Consider the following 18,710-nt stretch of genomic DNA (forward strand, 5'->3'; position numbering starts at 1 on the left):
CTCTTAGTGAAAAGTAACTTTAGATTAGTCACCAAATGGCCACAACCTGAAACACAACATTGCTGTAAGTCTCAGAGGTGCCGTTTCCACACCCAGGGGCCTTCTGAAAACAGGTCCAAAAAGGACTTCACTGTGACTCATCTGTCATGTCTCCAAAGGCTGGTGTCTGCCCTTGTCATCATGGAGACCACAAGTCAACCACTTGTCTGCTGTCCTTGTGAGCTGTCTGGCTTTTCTGTGAGGGCCTCTAGGCACTGGGCCATTTCCTCTACAGTCCTTATTACATTCCAGACCAAACAACGAAACCCCAATGATGGAGCCCAGCAGAATAGAACAGAAAGGGCAGGGGAATGGAGCCTGAGAACATATCCAGAGCCCAACACTTCCTGGCTCTCTATTTGACCATTTTGCCCATAGAGCGATCCCTTGTGGTTAATTATGCCACTCACCTCATGGGATTATGGTGAGCTTTCTATAAGCAACATATGCCAAAGCAACCAGCACATGGTAGGCACTCAGTAACTGTTCACACAAAAAATTCTCCAGCATAAGCTGCCCAACTGTTGACGACTGAAGAATATGCACTGATTTGCTTCCAGATACCACAGACTCTGTCTGAACTGGCCTCCCGAGAGGTGGCCAGCTGGACTGCTCAACTCCCCATCTCCTCCACACAATGGCTAAGGTCCTCATCCCCTTGGAAGGCCCAGCCTGGCCCACTGCTGTCCAAGCCTTCACACTTGCCCAGGGACGCCTGTGCTTACTTGGAATTCACTGGCTCGACTTCCTACCATGTTTATGCAAATATACTGATAAATGGCAAACATAAACTTTAATGAAGTGTTACGTAAACAGAAGACGTTTAGTGCAAAAGAAATCACTCCTTGGAGAAAAATGGTGACCACTTAGGAAAGACTCATCAAAGACAGACCTCTTTAACATTGTCAAACTGGGAAGAAAAAAAAAAAAAAGACATACAACATTAAGTGGTAATTGTTTAAAATCTAGAAAGTGCTCCATTCAGAATTTCTTGTAAGTGTCTTTGTCCTCCGTTTGAAAGAAACAAATAGGAAATCATAAGGTGGCTATGGTTTAAGTCAACTTGGAACTCAAAGACAAGTTCCTAGCCTGGATCCAAAACATGGTAAACACATACATGTATGTAGTTATTAAATAAAACATTTAATAGATACCATTTGTATGAGTCTCCAGTTTATTACACTTTTCCCATTACAGGGTCCCAGTCACACTGGCTGAGAGATACAGTAGAGATTTCCAGTTGAAACATATACCAAAGTACTTCAAGGTACACGTTCCAGACAAACCAGCTCTAATGCTTACATGTTGTATCATCAAAAGCATTATCCAAATTTTCTACTGTTCTTTAATTTGTAAAAATGCCCATCCTCTTCACCTTCATAGAGTCATGGATGGACACCACTCCAGTGAGCTCAGGAATCTCCTGAGAGCAGCCCGGTTTCCAACCCCTTAATGTCAGCTCCGAAAAGAGAACCCAGGCTGGTCCAGTTCACCTGGAATGACTGGCACAGGGTAGGTCCACAGTAAATTCTGTGTATGCCCAAATATAAGGCAAGAGGTTTCCCACGGAAAAAAAAAATCACTCAAAAAATTAGAATTGTCTTACATTAGAGTTCTTATGAAAGCATATTTAAAAGTACTCTTGAAATTACTCAATTTGGAACTACAAAGCCCTTTTAAAAAAAAACAAAAAACATATTGCCCCAAAACACCTCAACCAATGCCAGTAGGGGGCCTTGCAGGGGTCACCTCACACAACTGTCAAAACAAAACAAAAACAAGTTAGGCTGAGAAACTTAGCACACATTTAGCACCTGAAATGGTTGGACGCTTCTGTTAAAACAGGACTTTTTAAAAGATCACTTTCAGAAGCAACACGTAACAGTAAGTATTTCCCAACAGGCAAACAAAGAAACCAACAGTCCTAACCTTAGACAGTAGGTACCAATAACTTGGTATAAAATTTCCAAGGGCAGCATAATTAACTGATTCAGAAAGTGCCTCATCTCAAATGGCTCAGGTGAAAGCAGAGCTGAGAGGTTCTGCTCACCAGGCTGGAGGATTCCAAGTAGCTCTGCTGAGAACCAAAACCCTGAAGAAAAAGATGCCAGTGAAGAGTGTGGAAAAATTATTTCATGAACTCCATGCAGAACCCAAATAAGAATTCATCCGTTTTATACATGACACCTTTCCAATGTCTAACTGTGAGTAAATGCACAATCTAAGTAGATACTTGGTGATCTGCATACCTACAACCTTTACACATGCCTGTTGGCCAGAAAGGTTTGAGAAGCATCTCACTAGGAAAATCGGAGACAGTTTTTCATTAACAGTCAACCTGCTAGTAAGGCATATATGGTCTCTGCTGAATCATGACATGAGTGCCCACCTATTAAACAACATAGAACAACATCCAGCATTCAGCTTTGCTATGAGGAGTCAAAGCAATTCCAACAGACAGTAAAGTATCAAAAGCCTATTTGGAACTAATTTTCAGCTGAAGTCTTTGCCTGCCAAATTTATAGTGTTGCTTAAAGTGCAACACTCCATGCAGGACTTCTGGCTGCCCAAGAAGACTCCCACTGACTTACACATCAGTGAGTAAAAAGCTAGAAGATGTTATGATCCCCACCTCCACTCCTTTTGTCTTTCGGAAAATGATCAAATATTGATCAAAAATTGTATTTAATTCGGACTCTTCCTAGGACCCAAACTCAGTCCTCATGAGGTGGGCGTGTGAAGAAAGGAGTGAGGGTCACACTCAACACAACAAAAATAAACTGTGTTGCAAAGTTTCCCTGAAGCTCAAACTTCCATAAACAGTCTGATCGCTCCATATGCCTATAAAGTCCACCAATAATCTCAAGACCAGCCAACAAAAAATTAACTCCCTGTTCCTGTCATTGCAAAAAGGTTTCAGTTCAACCTCTTTGACAATTTTTTTTCTACGCCACAAATGGCACAGTTCTGGGAGCTGCCTCGGGTTATGGCCTTTCGAATTTCAGAGGTTACCTCCTCACCTCCGATCAAACACAATTCACATAAAATGCAGTAGGAGGACATCTGTAAATACATTCTCATCAAAATGTCCTAGGGTTTAACTACAAACATCATTCTACAAACCATTCAGTTCTCTGAGTATGGGGAGGTAACCCACTTATTCTGCAAATAAAGACCTTCGATTATAATACCTTAAATGAAATAGCAAGGACAGGAAGGAAAAGCTCGGAAATCAAGAACACGCACACTCATAACTGGATTTAATCACAACTAAAACCAAAGAAAAACTACTTAACTACCTTCCCTCCAGCAGCAATCCCAGGCATAAATATTCCATGACTATTCTTAACTGTCCATTATTCCCGATCCATAGGAAACACCCAGTTTGGCAAAGGAGGGCATTAATCTCTAAAGCTCAACACCAAGGATTTAACTTCCTAACCTCAAAAATATTGGTAGTACTAAGTAATTCAGATGGTTAGAATTGTCCCAGCTTCTCTGTATTACACGTATTGTAAGGATTTATGCATCAGCAGCTTCTTAAACAGTCCAAAGTAAAGAAAATACTTTTAGTTCTCTAAAATGAACGATAATTACAGTAGATCAATAATGGTTTTTTTTTTAACCCATAAGTGGGATTTTCTACATTTAAAGAAAATATACAACATGAGGACTTGCTTCTCACTTAAGCCAGCATCCCGCAAGCTTTCCTCCCCCTCCATAATAGTAATAGTAACAGAGGGTGTGAAGCCAGAGCTTCTGAAGAGCTTCTGAAACCAAATCACTGAAACCCCAAGATAAAGTATTTCACTAAAACAGAAACAGTGAAAGACACTGTACAATGTAGTTGCACCAAAAAACACAGATAATGTCCCACCTGGGAATGCAGCCCTGCCCAAGGGCCGGAAAGAGGTCTAGGGCTTCCTGACAGAACAAGCTCAAGAAGGCCCGGCCAAACATTCCTTCCCTCCTCTCACACGAAGTGTGTAACTCATGCTCTTCCAAACCCCAGTCACACAATTCCCTCTGCCCAACTCTCTCTTGCTAGACACGCAGGCAGGAGGCCCAGAGTCTCCCCAGAGGTCAGAACCCTGGAAACACTAAGCATTAACTTGACCCCAGGCCGGCGCGAATGTGCCGAGGGCTAGTCTGGGGGTCCAGCGGAAGAAGACTTTCTGGGTACAGACGGGGGCCGGCCAAGTCAAAAAGGTGGAGACACGGGCCCTGCCAGCAGAGGGACTGTAGAGACTAGCGGTCAGCTGGGGACAGGAAACTGTGTCCACCCTGGGGGAGGATGGGGTGTCACCACATATGAGCAGGTAGCAAGGTTCCACAGGACTGCATGCTGGCACGCAGCAAGTACAGGTGGTGCGAGAAGGGATTCCAGAGAGGAGGAGGGATGGGCGGCAGGTGCAGACAGGCATTTCAAGGGAAGGAGACAGGATTGTGGAGCGGGAGGTGGAGACACAGTGTCCAAGAGTTGGCAGGTGTGACTTGACGGGTTACACTCACGGAGTCCCTGGAGAAAAACTACTTGGAGAAAGAAGAGCAAGGCAAAAGCCGTTGTGGGGGGCCACCTCTGGTCTCCCTCGCCCTTCATCACTGCCCCCTACAGTCACCCGAGCACACCCCTTCCCCCCCCCAACACACAAACACGCTGTGTCGTTGCGCGGTGAAGCAGATACCCACCTTTGCCACGGGTGCACTCCTGCTGGTCGCCAGCTCCCGCAGGCTGGCGGTGGCGCTGCCGGTCGCCGCAGGGAGGAAGACTGGGGAGCCGGGGGCGCTGCCCGCCGCGCTGCCCCCGCCACCCGCGAGCGCGGAGGCCGCCCCCGAGCTGGGGCCCGGGCGAGCGGACGGGCTACCACCGGGGCTGGCGCCAGCGCGGGGCCGCTGGCGAATGCCGTCCAGCAGGCGCACCAGCAGGATGTTGGCGGGCAGCTCGTCCACGCCGCAGCCCACCAGGATGCGGCACTCGGGGCAGCGCAGTTCGTGGCGCGAGCACACGATGCTCTCCAGGCAGCGGCGGCAGAAAGTGTGCTGACACGGCAGCACCTTGGCCGTGGTGTCCAGGCGCTCCAGGCACACGGAGCACTCCAGCAGGTCCAGCAGCGACGACTCGTCCATGTCCTCGCCCGCCGCCGCGGCCGTGGCCGCCGCCCGCCGCCGCCGCCGCTCACCCGGCCTGTCGTCGTCGCCCTCGCTCTGCGCAGCGGCGGCGGCCGCCTTGGACGCGCACAGCCAGGACGCTCCGAGCAGCATGGGGGAGGCGCCGGCGGCGGCCGCGCGCAGCTGCCTAGGTCCCGGGGCCGAAGCGGGACCCGCCGCGGACAGCGGGCATCAGGGTCGCGCCAGAGCGGCCTCCGGGGAGCCGGGTTCCGCAGGCACTTCCTTCACCCCGCCTGGCTGCTCGAGGCTCCGGCAGCGGCAATGCCAAGGGGCGCGCTGACCGGCCGGCTTGGTGGGGACCGGAGTTCCGCGCCCCGCGAGCCAACTCCGGGCCAGCCGAGCCCACCCAGTCCTTCGGAGCACGGCGCCCGCGTGTGCGGGCTACACCTGTCCTCCCGTGTGTCCGCTCCGCCTCAGCGGGCGCTGCGCTTGGAGTGGCCACCCGCGGCCCAGAGCTCCGCTGCAGGAAGTTCGGGGAGCGGCCGGTCGGGTCCCCGGGGAGACCCAGGCTCAGCGTGCGCGCTACCCCGCGCCGCTGGTGAGCCGCACCGCCCGCGCGGCGCCTCCATGCGCCCTGGGCCTGTCCTCGAGTCCCTGCCCCCAGCGGGTTCAGCTGTCCTTCCTCTTGCTCCGCCGCGGGCACGTGCTCGGGGAGCGCGCAAAGGTCACGGTCAGTGAGGAGCGCAGGAAAGGAGAAGCAGCGCCCACTGGACCTCCCCACGCCTGGGCGCACAGCGGCGACTAGTCCCGTCCCTTAGGGTACCTCTAGGGCTCCCAGGAACTCCGAGCGCGCCCTCCTGCGCCGGCTGGGCCCTGTCCGCTCCGGGCGCCTGGAGTCTTCCTCCGGCTCTCCGCGAACCTCAGAGAGGGATGCTTCCTCCCGACGCTGCCGCGAAGGAAAGTTTGGGCGGTGTTATCCGGACTGCCTTTCTCGTCAGCGCCGGCGAGCAGCTTGGGAACATAGCCAACACCCGGGCATCCTCCTCGACGACTCCCCGGAGCGCTCCCGGTCGGGTCCCCCTTCCAGGCGGTGCGCCGAACTGACAAGCCTGGAGCTGCGGGTATGGTGCGGGGACGCCCCGCGAAGCAGCAGGGGAAGGCTCTCCGGTTGGCTGAGGCGCCCCCGGGGCGGCTCGGTCTCCTCCCGGCGGCAGCCCGCCCTCCCCGGAGTCGCTGGTCCGAGGCCGGCGCCGCTGCCCGCTGGACCCGCACCCTTGCGCAGGGCACCCGGTCGGCGCCGCGCCCACTGCGGCGCAGTCTCGTGAACCCCGCTCCAATTCCTCCTCGGGAGGCGCAGAGGAAGGGGAATTCGCGCTCTCCTTCCCGACGCCCCGGCTTCTGGGAGCGTCAGAGCAACGGAAGTACGTACGGAGGACTGGGAGCAGCAGGGAAGTTTGGCAATGGGCTGGGGTCGACCGCGAAGATTCCCTGCAGTGCGCTGCCCCCTCGTGGCCGCTTGGGGTTCCCAACGAGCCCTGGTCCCCTCCAGGCCCAGACCCAGCACAAGCCGAGGGCCAGGGGCTAGAGGTTACAAAGCTGGATAGTTCTTTTTTCTTTTCTTTTTTCTTTTTTTCTTTTCTTTATTTATTTGAGGGAGAGCGAGCAAGCAAAAGAGCATAAGCAGGGGGAGAGGCCGGGGAAGGGTGGGGAGGACAAGCATGCTCCAGGCTGAGCCGGGAGACTGATGCGGGGTTTGATCTCCGGACCCCAAGATCATGACGGGAGCTGAACCAAGTGAGCCACCCAGGCGCCCCAAAGCCAGATAGTTCTTGCTAGGGCCAATAACAGAAGAGGTGTTGAAGGCCCGCCTACCAGTCAAACCAACCTGTGGTTTGTGAACTTAAGTGAACCTATTTCAACTGTTCAGGGAGAAAGTAATATTTGCTGTGGCTTAAATGCCAAGAACGTGCCTGTGCATTATTTTTTTTAATCCTCTAAATAGCCCTATGAGATAATTATTTTTACCTCATTTTACATGTGAGGGAGATAAGGCTTGTACTTAAGAAATCATTGAGGTTGAATTTTGTTAATTTTTGTGTCTCCAGAACCTAATACATACTAAGATCACATTCCATTGGAATATGGACTATGGAGCTTCCCTACAGACTGCATATTTTTGCTCTGTAAGATCCCCAGTGCAAGGGCAGTTCTTGGCACATAGTAAGCGCTCAACAAACATTTGTGGAAATAGTGAAATAAAGGTCTCAATCATCACCTAACGGTGTTTTGAACATGCATCTTAACATTTCAATTCCAGGTGTCCTGAGCTCATACCAGGTCGCCAGTTCCTAGGAACTCGGCGAGCTGCTTTGTGGATGTCTCAGTGGTGTGGGTTTCCATATGTATTATTCACATGAGCCACTGGCTGCCCTGTGAGATGGATGGCATCCCTGAGCTGCCTGGCTGACTGAAACCAGGAAGCACACTTCCCAGGAGGGCCAGAGGCCTTGTCACTGTGCCCAGAAGCACCTTCACGTTCTCTTCCTTTTACTCTTTGACCCTCCCTCAAGAACAACAAAGGAGAATTTTCAAGAGGACCCAGAATGCTTGATCCAAAAGCAGGTGGCATCCCAGAAACCAAGCCAGACTTCAAATGAGGAGAATGGACTGAGACCCAGGAGCACCTCACAGGACCCCAGGCTAAGAGCTGGGCCAGCTTACTGCAGAGGGATCACAGTGTTTCTGGCTCCCCATACTTCTCTATATGATGATATGCTCTTTTCCTCTCTACTTTCCCAACCCCCACAATAGGAAACACTGTCAAAGCTCCAAAAGCATTTCATCCAATGGCTTCAGCCACTGACAAAAGACATTCATCTGATGCTGTCATGGGCTGAAAGTTTTAAAACCCTATCATCTAGGTTGGCCCAGATGGTCACTTTCTGGACCATTCAGTGCAGACCAGAGGAGCGGGATTATCTGAAACCTGGTAGCACCCTAAGGCCGCACACAGGAGAGGTGAGAATTTCCAGGATAGGAGGCATGCCATGCAGATAGAACAAAAGACGCACATGCCAGGGACCTAGAGTCACACCCTTCTATGCTCAGCTTCCCTCTGGATGGGGCCACTGCGCCCCACCTTTCTCAGACTTCTTCTGCTTCCACTCTACCCCTTTTTAGCTCCTACCTTAACCAACTCCCACAGCAGCAGGTTGCAATCCCAAGTGTACTCAGAGTTTGCACAGGACATGGAAATTCAGGAAGCAGTGCAAAGCGGGTGAAGCAATAGGGCATGGTGGGACCTGCAGTGAGCAGCGCCTGCACCTTGCAAAGTGGGGAGCTGCTGCTACTCAGCTCCAGTCAATCACATGAAGCCTTGAGAAAAGGATGGCCCGATATTGCCAGATCTTTCTACTTTTCAAGAGAAGGTAGAAGGCCTGCTTTTTTATGTGAGATCTCCTGATGTTCAATAGTTGGCAACAAATTCAGTTCTCATAAAAAAAAAAAAAAAAAACACCCTATTAGCCAAACAAAATGAGTGCATGGCCAAATTGGCCCATAGGCCACCAGTTTGCAGTCTGTGATTGAAGTAGCCAAGTGAAATGTACTACAGTGTAAAAGAACTTCAGGGTGTGAACTAAATAGTTGAAGTATTACAAATACAGTGTTATATTACTCAGTTGAATGTGCACATGTTCAATAGGCAATTATATAAGTCAATGATTGAGAAGATCTGGCTTAACAGCCACTCATAGGAAAAGATCTTGGGAATTGAATTGACCACAAGCATAATGTGAGCCAACATGAGTCATCAATGTAGTATGACTGCCTAGAAAAGTAATGAAATCTTATGATGCATTAATGGAAGTTAAGGGACTGAATAGGGAAAGAAATAATCACATTGTACCTTGGGCTTGTCAGACCCCATTTGCAGGATTACTGTCAATTCTGGATACCAAATATTAATGACGGGTGGTAATTGGATCTAGAGGTCTCACCCATGAGCCTAGGATAAAGGAAGAGAAGGTTTGTGTCCAGAAGAGGGAAAGCTCAGAGGAAACAGGATGGGTTGCTGTATGTCAGGTTTTTGGCTGCCCAAGATCTGAACTTCTTAGATTTGGGAGATTATCCACTTGGTGAAATGTGTTTTTCCAGCTAGGGTGTGGGGATGTGACTCAGGCTCTGCCCGCTGAGAGCTGCCCCTATCCCCACCCTCCCCATGCCCTGAGAGGGGGAAGGAGGGTGGCAGATGGAGCATCATGGAGTTCCAACTGCAGGAACAGGTGGGGGAGGATGGAAGGGCCGGCCACGTGGTAATCTCGAGGAGAGGGGCCAGCTGTTGTCAGCAGACCAGCCCCAGGCCTGATTGGCGTGGTGAGCCCGGGCCATGGCCTCCACTGCTTTGCCAGACCTCCTGGTGATCCTGTGGATGTCCCAGTTTTCCTTGAATAGTTCCTTTTTTGTTAAATCAGCCAGAGTCTGTTTCTATCATTTGTAACAGGGTACTCTAATTGATACACGTTATTTATTATGAATCAGAGATCGGTGAAGGCCCTCAGTATGAGACAATTGTCACCATGCTGAATAGCAAGTCCTCTTGGCCCTCATGCTGGAAAGGTATCCAAGGGAGTCACCCGGGGCACCATTCATTCATTCTACCAGCAGTTCCTGAGTGCATTGTACATCAGGTGCCGGCTGAGAGCCCAGGCTGTAGACCAGGACAGACACTGGGGTGCAGTGATGAGAGCCTGTCTCTGCGTGTGCAGGAACCCCAGTGGTGCCAACTCAGATAAGTGAAACCACTTCTGTGAACCTCAGTTACATCTTCTATAAACCAGAAGGCAAAAATATCTCCCCTCTTTAGAGGCTCTGAGACCCTGAAATTTCTAAAATTGAATGAAATATTAGAAAGGATATTGTTTTTGCCTTGTTATTAGGAAGAAAACTATAATGAATTAAAGTTACAGGGAGGCAGTTTCCAGCTAAACATGGAAAAGTGCTTTTTAATAAGGCTGAGTTGTCCAACAACAGCATCAGCAGTCCTATGAAGGAGGAGCCCCAAAAGAAAAAAATTCAGGCACACATTATGGGTGTAAAGAATCTGTTAAAGCACTTCTGGCCAGCCCAGCATTGCTTCTTTTGGGAAGCCCCCCATCCCTGGTCCACTGGGCCGCTCACTCTGCCTGCACCTGTGTCTCCAGCAGGCCGTGTGGTCAAAGCTGACCCATCAGAACTGTTCGCTCCTTAGATGATCAGTTCGGGCAACCACTTCTCAGCAGCATCTGAGACTGGGCATATAGATATTGAAGGAGAGGGGATTCTCTCTTCCTTTTGGATTCTGAGCCTTAAAGATATAGACCCCAGGATTTAAGTGGCCACCTTTCTTTTCACATGTGGAAGGCCCGCTAGAGGACGGGTAGGAGTCCATGAAGGACACTACACCCAGAGCATACATGAGTCCTTATAACCCTGTTTTTACTTAAGATAGTTTGAACTGGGTTTCCGTCCCTTGCAACCAAGTGACTTTTGCCCAAAACACACCATCCTGTGGCTGCCCGGATCCCATCATCAACCTAAGTGCCCAAGTTTAAGACAGGAGCCCACCCTGGAGGACACCCCTAGCCCAAGCCCTTATATATACAGCTAGGTACCATTTTTTTGCACCTTCCTAACATCCTAATGGATATTTACCCCCAAAGGTCCTCCCATTTCCATTTCCTTCCACATTCTTCCCTCTTCCCATCTGCTGCAGCCTCTATGCTACTGAGCCAGCCTTGGTTCTCAATGCAAGGCTGCTGCCTTCTCCCATCTGGTTTTCCATGGGCAGTGGCTCTTCATCTTCCAAGCTCTTTCCCAAACCTCTACCTTCTTGTCCATGTGTGTTATTCATGCTGTATCTCTCTTCCTGTGGAAACCCATCTATCTCGCAGACTACCTCCTCCAGGAAGCCCTTCTTGATAGCTTCTCTTTTGAATCCACTGTGCTCTTTTCCCCTGCATCTTTTGTATTCTGCCCTACATTTATATTTATGTTGTAGCAGTCCTGTAGACCCTGCCCCCCCCCAAACTCCTCAAGAGCAAAGACTCTGTTTTATTGGTCATTAAGACCTGTCAAAAATGTTCTGAGCAACGTAGGCATTTAATAAAAATCTGCAGAGTTGGACTAAACTGACTTTGAAAGGGCTGAACCAGTTGACCTCTAAATTCCCTCTCACTCCAAGACCGTATGAGGTCATAACAAATGCTTTTCAGCATCTGAGATCTGGACCTTCGATTGCACTCTCTTTTTATAAAAAGGAATGAATCTCTCAAAATTAATTTCACATCATATGTGTTGTGTGTACAAGCATGAGGCCATAATAGCAAGACTCCTAATAGCTGCAGAACTCATGGCTTCCAGTACTTATAATGTTCACATTTGTAATGCATGGAGAGAAGGTGAGCGGGAGCCACACGCCACCACTTGATCTGCAGACCAGACTCATCGGTTCCCCCTTCTTCACAGAGCACATGGACTTCTCTCCACTCAACATCTGCCCCTCCAAATCCTTTTTCTAGTGTTCTGATCTCCTTCACTTTTATTTTCTGTAGAGGTGAGCACCCATCCCGCTGGTAGGGCACTGTCATGGGCCCCAGAGAATCAGCAGGTGGAAAGTTCATAGCCCATTGGCAGGATCTGCAGTCTACACGTCGGGCCACCTGAAACACGTCACCAGAAGCTGGCAACGGAAGCCACACCCAGGAGCGCTCCAGGGAGGAGGTGCTATGGTCTCGTGGAGGGACTGGGCGTGCCTGAGCGAAAGAAGGGGAGACGACCCCCAGGGAAGGGTAAAGAGCATCTGCAAGGTCAGAAGTGGAGTGTGAGGCTTGGAGAAGACACCTCCCCAGCAGGTGGGGGAGCGATGGGTTTGGAGAGTAAGTAGTGAAGGCACAGGGTGGAAGTGCTAGAAAGTCAAGGATTGGTTGGACCCTGAGAGCCTGAAGAGCCATCAAGGGTCTCTCCCAGCACATTGCGATATTCAGAAAGTTGGGCAGGCAGCCATGAAATGCAGTCATTTGGAGCAAAGAGGAATCAGAAGCAGGGAGACACAAGACAGGAGCTCACTGGTTAACAAATAGCTTAAGGTACACAACAATGTGAATGAGCTGAATGCTACTGAACACCTAAAATGGTTAAAACAGTCAGTTTTATGTTCAGTGTATTTCACCATAATTTTAAAAATAGAGAGAAAACTGAAATGACATGGGAGTAAGGCCTGGATGCTAAGGAACTTGGCCTTGCAGGAGGCCGGGCAACGAGCAGGTGGAGCTACCAGAGCTATTTAAGCAAATACCCTGCCTCCCCTTCACAGGCACTGAAGCTGAGGCAGAGAGAAGATAAGTAACTTGTCCAGGGTCACACAGCTACACAGTGGAACAGTCAGGATTTACATACAAAGGACAGAACTCCAGAGTCTCTCTTCTACCCGCCCAAGCCCTGGAGCTCATGAATAAGGCAAGAGCTGAAAATGCACACTTGAAATCAGCTTCTAGGTGGCAGGAAGACCCCAGGGGAGGGAGTGCCTTCATCCGTGGAGAAGAGGCGAGGAAAGCTTTCTGAGGGCAGAACCCCAGGGAGCCCTGTGCAGCAGGGGAGGCTAGGAAAAGCATGGAGTGACTGTGAGGGTCTGAAAAAAACTGAAAAGGGCAGCAAGGGCTCACGGTCACCATGCTAGCCAGCAAAGGAAGAAAGGTAGGTGTAAGGGTATTGTCAGCCTGGAGTCATGGCCAAAACCTGCAACACCGACCTGCAAGCTTCAGGAGAGCCACACACATTCAGGACAGCTTCTGATGCCTCTTCCATGCAGCCTGCTAGGTCTCCCAGCTTGGGCCACGATCATGGCCACGAGTCAAGCCGGCATGAGGTCAAGCCTCTTTCTGCCACGACCCATTCACTGTGCAAGTTACCTAGGCTGCCCAAGTCTGCCTATTGAGAGTGAGAGGAATTAAACCTGCTTTATCATTTTGACAGGAGCTTCAATGAGATAATGTGCATGGGGTGGAGGCTGTCAGGGCTCTGCTCCTGTGCTCCCAACCCTCACTGCCCCAGCCCACAAGTGCAAGGGAGGTGGGGGGTAAGGGATGGCTTTCTGTGGCTGCCTGGAGTCTTCTCTGCTCGAGGGCATATAACCAATTCTAAATGCCAGGGCAACCTCGCAATGGCAGATAGTACTCTTGCCCCTTGGGAAGGATTGCTCTACATGCTCCCCAAGACCCCCTGCAGGGTTAGGCTTCACACACCCACCATGGAAGTGGAACTCTGTTCGTTGACTTCCCTCTCTCTGCATCACACCCCTGCAGGCACTGCCTAGGACCCTCTCCCAAATATACCACTGGCCTCCATCCTTCTCCTGGGATTGGCTTCTAGGGAAAAACCCAAACCAAAGCAGTGTGCAATATACCGATCAAAGAGTAGGCAATCAACAAACATAAACCCTCTTCACCAAAAATGTGCAACGTAAATACTTTGTCTCCCTTTCCTGAATCCAAGCTTGTTGAGTATCTGGGTTTAAGCTTGCATCCTCCCCACTAGCAAGGACAGTGCTTTCCGCGTCGCAGGCACTCAGTAAGCACTTGTGGAACACACAAATAAAAGTAAATGCCTCCTCTCACTGGTTAGATACAGGAGGAAGAAGATCAGAAGGAACCGGGGGACCCTCCACTGAAAAGAGGAGTCTGGAGGGGCCAATCTAAGGGGCCAGATAACAAGTTTTATTTTAGACACATGAATTTCAGATGCTGGCAGGCCAGGGAGGTGCAGATGTCTCGAAGTTAGGGATACGATTCAAACAGAGCTACAGAGGACTCTCAGAATTGGGGATGAGAATCTGGGAGTCATTTTCCTGGAGGTGCTGTATGAAGCTGTGGTGAAAAAAGTAAGCCTGGTTTCTTCCTTGGAACTTTCAGAGAAGCGTCCTTCCCACTTCTTCCTTGGAGGACAGGGGAGGAGTCCCACCAGGGGTCTCATCAGTCACTCCCAGTGACTCATCACACTTTCCATCTGCAGGTTGCAAAATGCTTCACAGATGTGATTTAGTCCTACACGAATGTTGCCCTTCCCATTACTGAGAGGGTGACAGAGGAACATTCTCAAGCTTGCGAAATGTGTGTCATGCATTTACTTCACTGGAGCAGTTGTTCACGGTCATTACTGTAACTAGCATTAGTCCACAGGATGTCATTGCCCACAGGAGCTCACCTTTGTTTCTTAATGTTGAGATACCTGGATACCTACTTGGGCAGAACTTGAACTACCTTTAAACCCGCATAAGCTTTTATGAACTACTTTTAAACTCCCGTGTGAGTTGGCACTTAGTAGGTGAGGCTGCATGGCACCATGGGGCAGGGTTTCTCTGTACTGGGAAGAACTATCTGAGTGCTCCCTTCGGTTATAGAGAGGTGAGGCTGCTAGGCATCTGCTTCCTGCAGAAAGTCAGTAGGACTGTGTTTTCGTGACTTGACAAAAGCTACTCACCCCTGAACCACCAGTTTCCATCGTCTCCCCAGCCCTTCACCAAGATACTTTTTGATTGACGAGGACAGGAAGGAGGGGGCCACCCAAAGTCTAAGCAGTCCCCCCACTAAAAGAGAAGTGAGGTTGGTCTGATAACCTCGGTCTTTGTGGTCATGGGTCAGGTAACCCGGGTGAGCTCGCTGAGGCTAGAATACCTTCCCTACCGGCCTCTTGGGCAAACAATGGCCGTATCTGTGAGGGTAATTTCAAGAGATGCCACCTGGAAGGTTCCATTTGCTGAGGGTGGCCCGAGTGGAGGGGCCGGCCCCTGGAATATCTTGTGGCTATCCAGTTATAGCTGGCCCTCTTGTAACAGTGAGTGAGCCCAGACCCTTGACATAATAGGTCATGCCAGGCATGCATATATTGAGGTCCTCCCCCTTCTTGCCCAGATGAGCAGAGGCAGGAGACCGTATCCTACAGGATGCCCGAGGCCATCAGAGCCACGATGGGGAGCAAAGGCAGCAGGTGCTGGGGCCTTAGATGGGCACTCACAGCCTCCAGGACTCGCGCTGCATGCCTTGGGAACGGCCAGCCCCTTCAGACTGGTAATTCTTAGACAATGTAGAGGGAGGTCCTGAGACAAATCTCTGGACTTCTCTAGTCTGATCAGGTGGAGACTGGAGTGATTACTTGGAACATTAACATTTTAACATAAATTTGTTCAAACTGATAAAACAGGTTGTTCAATTAAATAAAAATCTAAGGCAACGAACATTTTACTCAGATGAGGTATCCTTGTTCCTGACTGCAGTTTCCATAGCACTGTGACAAAAATATTTCAAATTCTTTTTGGGAATTAAAAATAATCCTGCAGTTGTCTGTTTTCTTTCACAGTCTTCAAAAGAATTATAATAAATTCTCTTCTCCAATTTGGAGACATAACACACTTTATTTTAGTTTGGCTCAAGAACTTGGAAAGTACTTAAACTTGTATGCCTGGTACAGTTATTAAGCTAATGCAATGCATTGGTAATATGTTTAACACAATAAAGAAAATCCCATATTTAAATTACAGTCACAAGCAAAACGAGTGAAAATTGAATATAAAAAAAAGCTTCCAGAATAATCACAGCATAATTGACATTGAGTAATATTTAATATCTAAATTCATGTCTTGGCAGAAGTATGTCCTAAATCATCCAGGGGGAGGTTGTCAATTATAAATAATACTGATGTGTTTTCTAGAAAAATATGAAATACTTTATGAAAGATACAGAGCTAATGTAGAATAATCAATCACATGAGAAAGAGTAATGGAATCTTTTCACAGATAAGATGATACTCACTTCCTTCTCAAGAAAGGTTAGGGTTGTACTGTGAATCTGCCAAGAGTTGTTTTCACTCTGAGCTGTGGTGAAATACACAGACCCTTCTAGAACAAAATGCATATTGCAAGTTTGCGTGTAGCTCAAGGGACATCCTTTCCAGAGACTCCAGGGCTGACAAACTGTTCTTGGCATTTCCTCAGAGAAGGAAATTTCCATCATCAAAAGAAAGATCTTGACATTCCTTGAAAAGCCAGGTCATAGCTTCCCATGTGCCTTGGGTGATGCTTTCCAGAAAATGCTTTGGTAAAGGCAGCAAAGGTCATTCAGTTACAGAATCACAGAACCAACTGTAGAATGTCCCCTCATTCAGCCTTTATGCCTCATTCCAACACCCCTGCAGCGTGGGGGCTGCTCACCTTGCATGGACACTGCCAAAGACAGAAGATTGCCAGTCTCAGTTCACACGGGAAAGTCCTTCTATGTACCTGGCCTGCATTCTTGTTCCTGTAACTTTTACCTATTATCTCTGCTCTAAGAAACTGGGACTAAATGTGGTCCTTAACCACATGACTCTACAAGTATTTGAAATTATGGCTTTATTTTTTTTCCCTAGGAAATTTGATGGACCTGGTATGAACTCTGTTGACATGCTCACTCTTACCCAGAACAGGAGCAATATTTGTAGGCCTTGTCATAGGGATGTCATAGTGAAATGTTCGAGTTATCTGTTGTCATGTAAAAAAGCCGCTCCAAAATTTAGAGCTGAAAACAATGGTACTATTTATTTTGTTCGCACATCTGTCACTTGGACAGAGCTCTGTGGGAATAGTGTGTCTCTCCTCCACTCAGCGTGAAGGTGGGGACTAGAGTCAGAAGGCTCCCATGCCTGGCTGTCAGTGCCGGTTGACCTTGACGTGGGCTGTCAGCCAGACACCCACACGCAGCCTCTCCATGGGGCCTGGGTCCCCAGGTGGGCAGCCCCACAGTGTGAAGAGGTGGAAGCCTCATCACCTCAGAAGTCACACAGCTCGCTTCCTCTGCACCCCACTCATGCAGTCGCAGGCACCAGTCACAAGAGTTCGTGCAGGTTAAAGAGCTGGACAAATACACTGCATCTCTTGATGGGAGAGTTGGCAAGGTTTCACAAGAACGTGCGAGACTGAAAATATTTCCCTAGCTCTTTTTCTGGGAAAATGCCATCTCCCAAAAACAAGGGGTTTGCAGCCTCATTCAACCTCATACGACTCCAAAATGCTGAAGAAGAGAGACCCAGGGAAAATGTGGCAGGGGACAGAGTTCAGATTTGAGCCCAAGCATTTCACTGTTCTGGAGTAGAGTGATTTCCCTTTGGCTCCAATCGTAACTTGCTCTCATCCCATTCTGATATGCAACCGCTCAGTGGTGTAACGGACCTGCAATACCACTCCCGGGGCTTTCGCACTCCCACAGCAAAGCCGTACTTCAACTGTTCATACAGATAAACTTTTGTAAATGCAGATCTGCATGTAAGTAATAGGTCTTGGATCATTGTGGGGGCTGAACTGAGGCCAGTATGTGGAAGGTGGAGGGAGGGGGATTTCAATGTGTGATAAAGAATGGTGAGCTATTAATTCAGAAGTAGAGTGGACTATCTTCTGAACCTGGAAGTCTCTCAGCACAAAAATCTTCTATGCACTAGCTGGGGTATCGCTAGTTGTCATAAACAAATGCCACATTTTCTGTGTCTCAATGCATACAAGTTTATTTCTGACTCATGTCCAATGTGAGCATCCTAGCTGGTAGGGGTGATGATGTGGGCGATGACGTAGGAGCCCACACCTTCCTTCGTGCTGCTCTGCCCACTGCAGGGCCTTGGAGAACTCTGCCTCCAGCCAAGGACGTGCCTGAGTGATATACAGCACCTCCACCTGCATCCACATGTGAACTAGTCACCCGATCTCACCTCGTGCAAGAAGGCATGCATGGCTGCCTCCCAAGACAATTCCACACTCTGGAAGAAGAAACCTGAGCTTCTAGTGACTGACCAGCTGGCTCTGATACAGACTGCAGATGGAACTCTTGCATTGGCCAAGAGTCCATTACCTTCGAGGTCCCTACAACTCTGAGAGTCTATAATTCTCACAATAGTGTATTTAAGTTTTAAGCATTGCCAAGACGGGTGGAGAGGATATCTCTCTCAGTTCCAGGTGTTATTTTGATGGGTGATGATATTGATCTGCCTTGTGGCTCTGGGGTAGGACTTGGACAGGAGCCCTCCATGCCCTGGCCATCTCTAAGTGCTGTGGATAAGTGATCCCAAGATTAAGGACGCAGATATCTTGGAACTCTGCCAACTTTCAATGGTGGTAGACCCCCCCCCCCAACCTGCCTGTGTTAATGGTTCAGAGTCAATAAGACCTTATTGTAATTTCCAGCATCCTAACTCCACTACCCCTGGAGCATTCCCACCCACTCACAGAGCTGTCGATACTTGCCAGGGAGGCAAGAAATAAATCCTACTTACCAAGTACCCCAGGAGAATAGACACCCAGACATTATTGGGCAAGTAGGATTTCATTTATAATCCACTTTATGCCTGTTGTACAAAAAATGCCTGTATGTATTAGATTCCAACATCCCTACTGTAACCTCTAGCACTCTGTTGCAAAAAGACTTGGAGAAACAAGGAAGGCAGATGAAGGGACCCTCCTGGGATCTTTAGTCATTAAGAGAAGAGACACTGTGTTGCTTAGCAGAAGT

The 18,710-nt window shown here is 49.1% G+C and overlaps 1 protein-coding gene across 2 annotated transcripts in view; it reads right to left on the bottom strand.

The window, feature by feature from the left end:
* Positions 1-6,317, bottom strand: part of LOC111155936 (SH3 domain containing ring finger 3) — a 358,242-nt gene extending 351,925 nt beyond the window's left edge. For both annotated transcript variants that reach the window (XM_022516419.1, XM_022516420.1), the window contains exon 1: positions 4,729-6,317. In XM_022516419.1, coding sequence (XP_022372127.1) covers positions 4,729-5,301 — 573 coding nt within the window. In that variant the 5' untranslated portion in view covers positions 5,302-6,317. The remainder of the gene's footprint in view (positions 1-4,728) is intronic.
* Positions 6,318-18,710: the final 12,393 nt, after the last annotated feature.

Source organism: Enhydra lutris, unplaced genomic scaffold, assembly GCF_002288905.1.
Source record: "Enhydra lutris kenyoni isolate GAN:26980312 unplaced genomic scaffold, ASM228890v2 scaffoldscaffold44, whole genome shotgun sequence".
NCBI classification, from domain to species: Eukaryota; Metazoa; Chordata; class Mammalia; order Carnivora; family Mustelidae; genus Enhydra; species Enhydra lutris.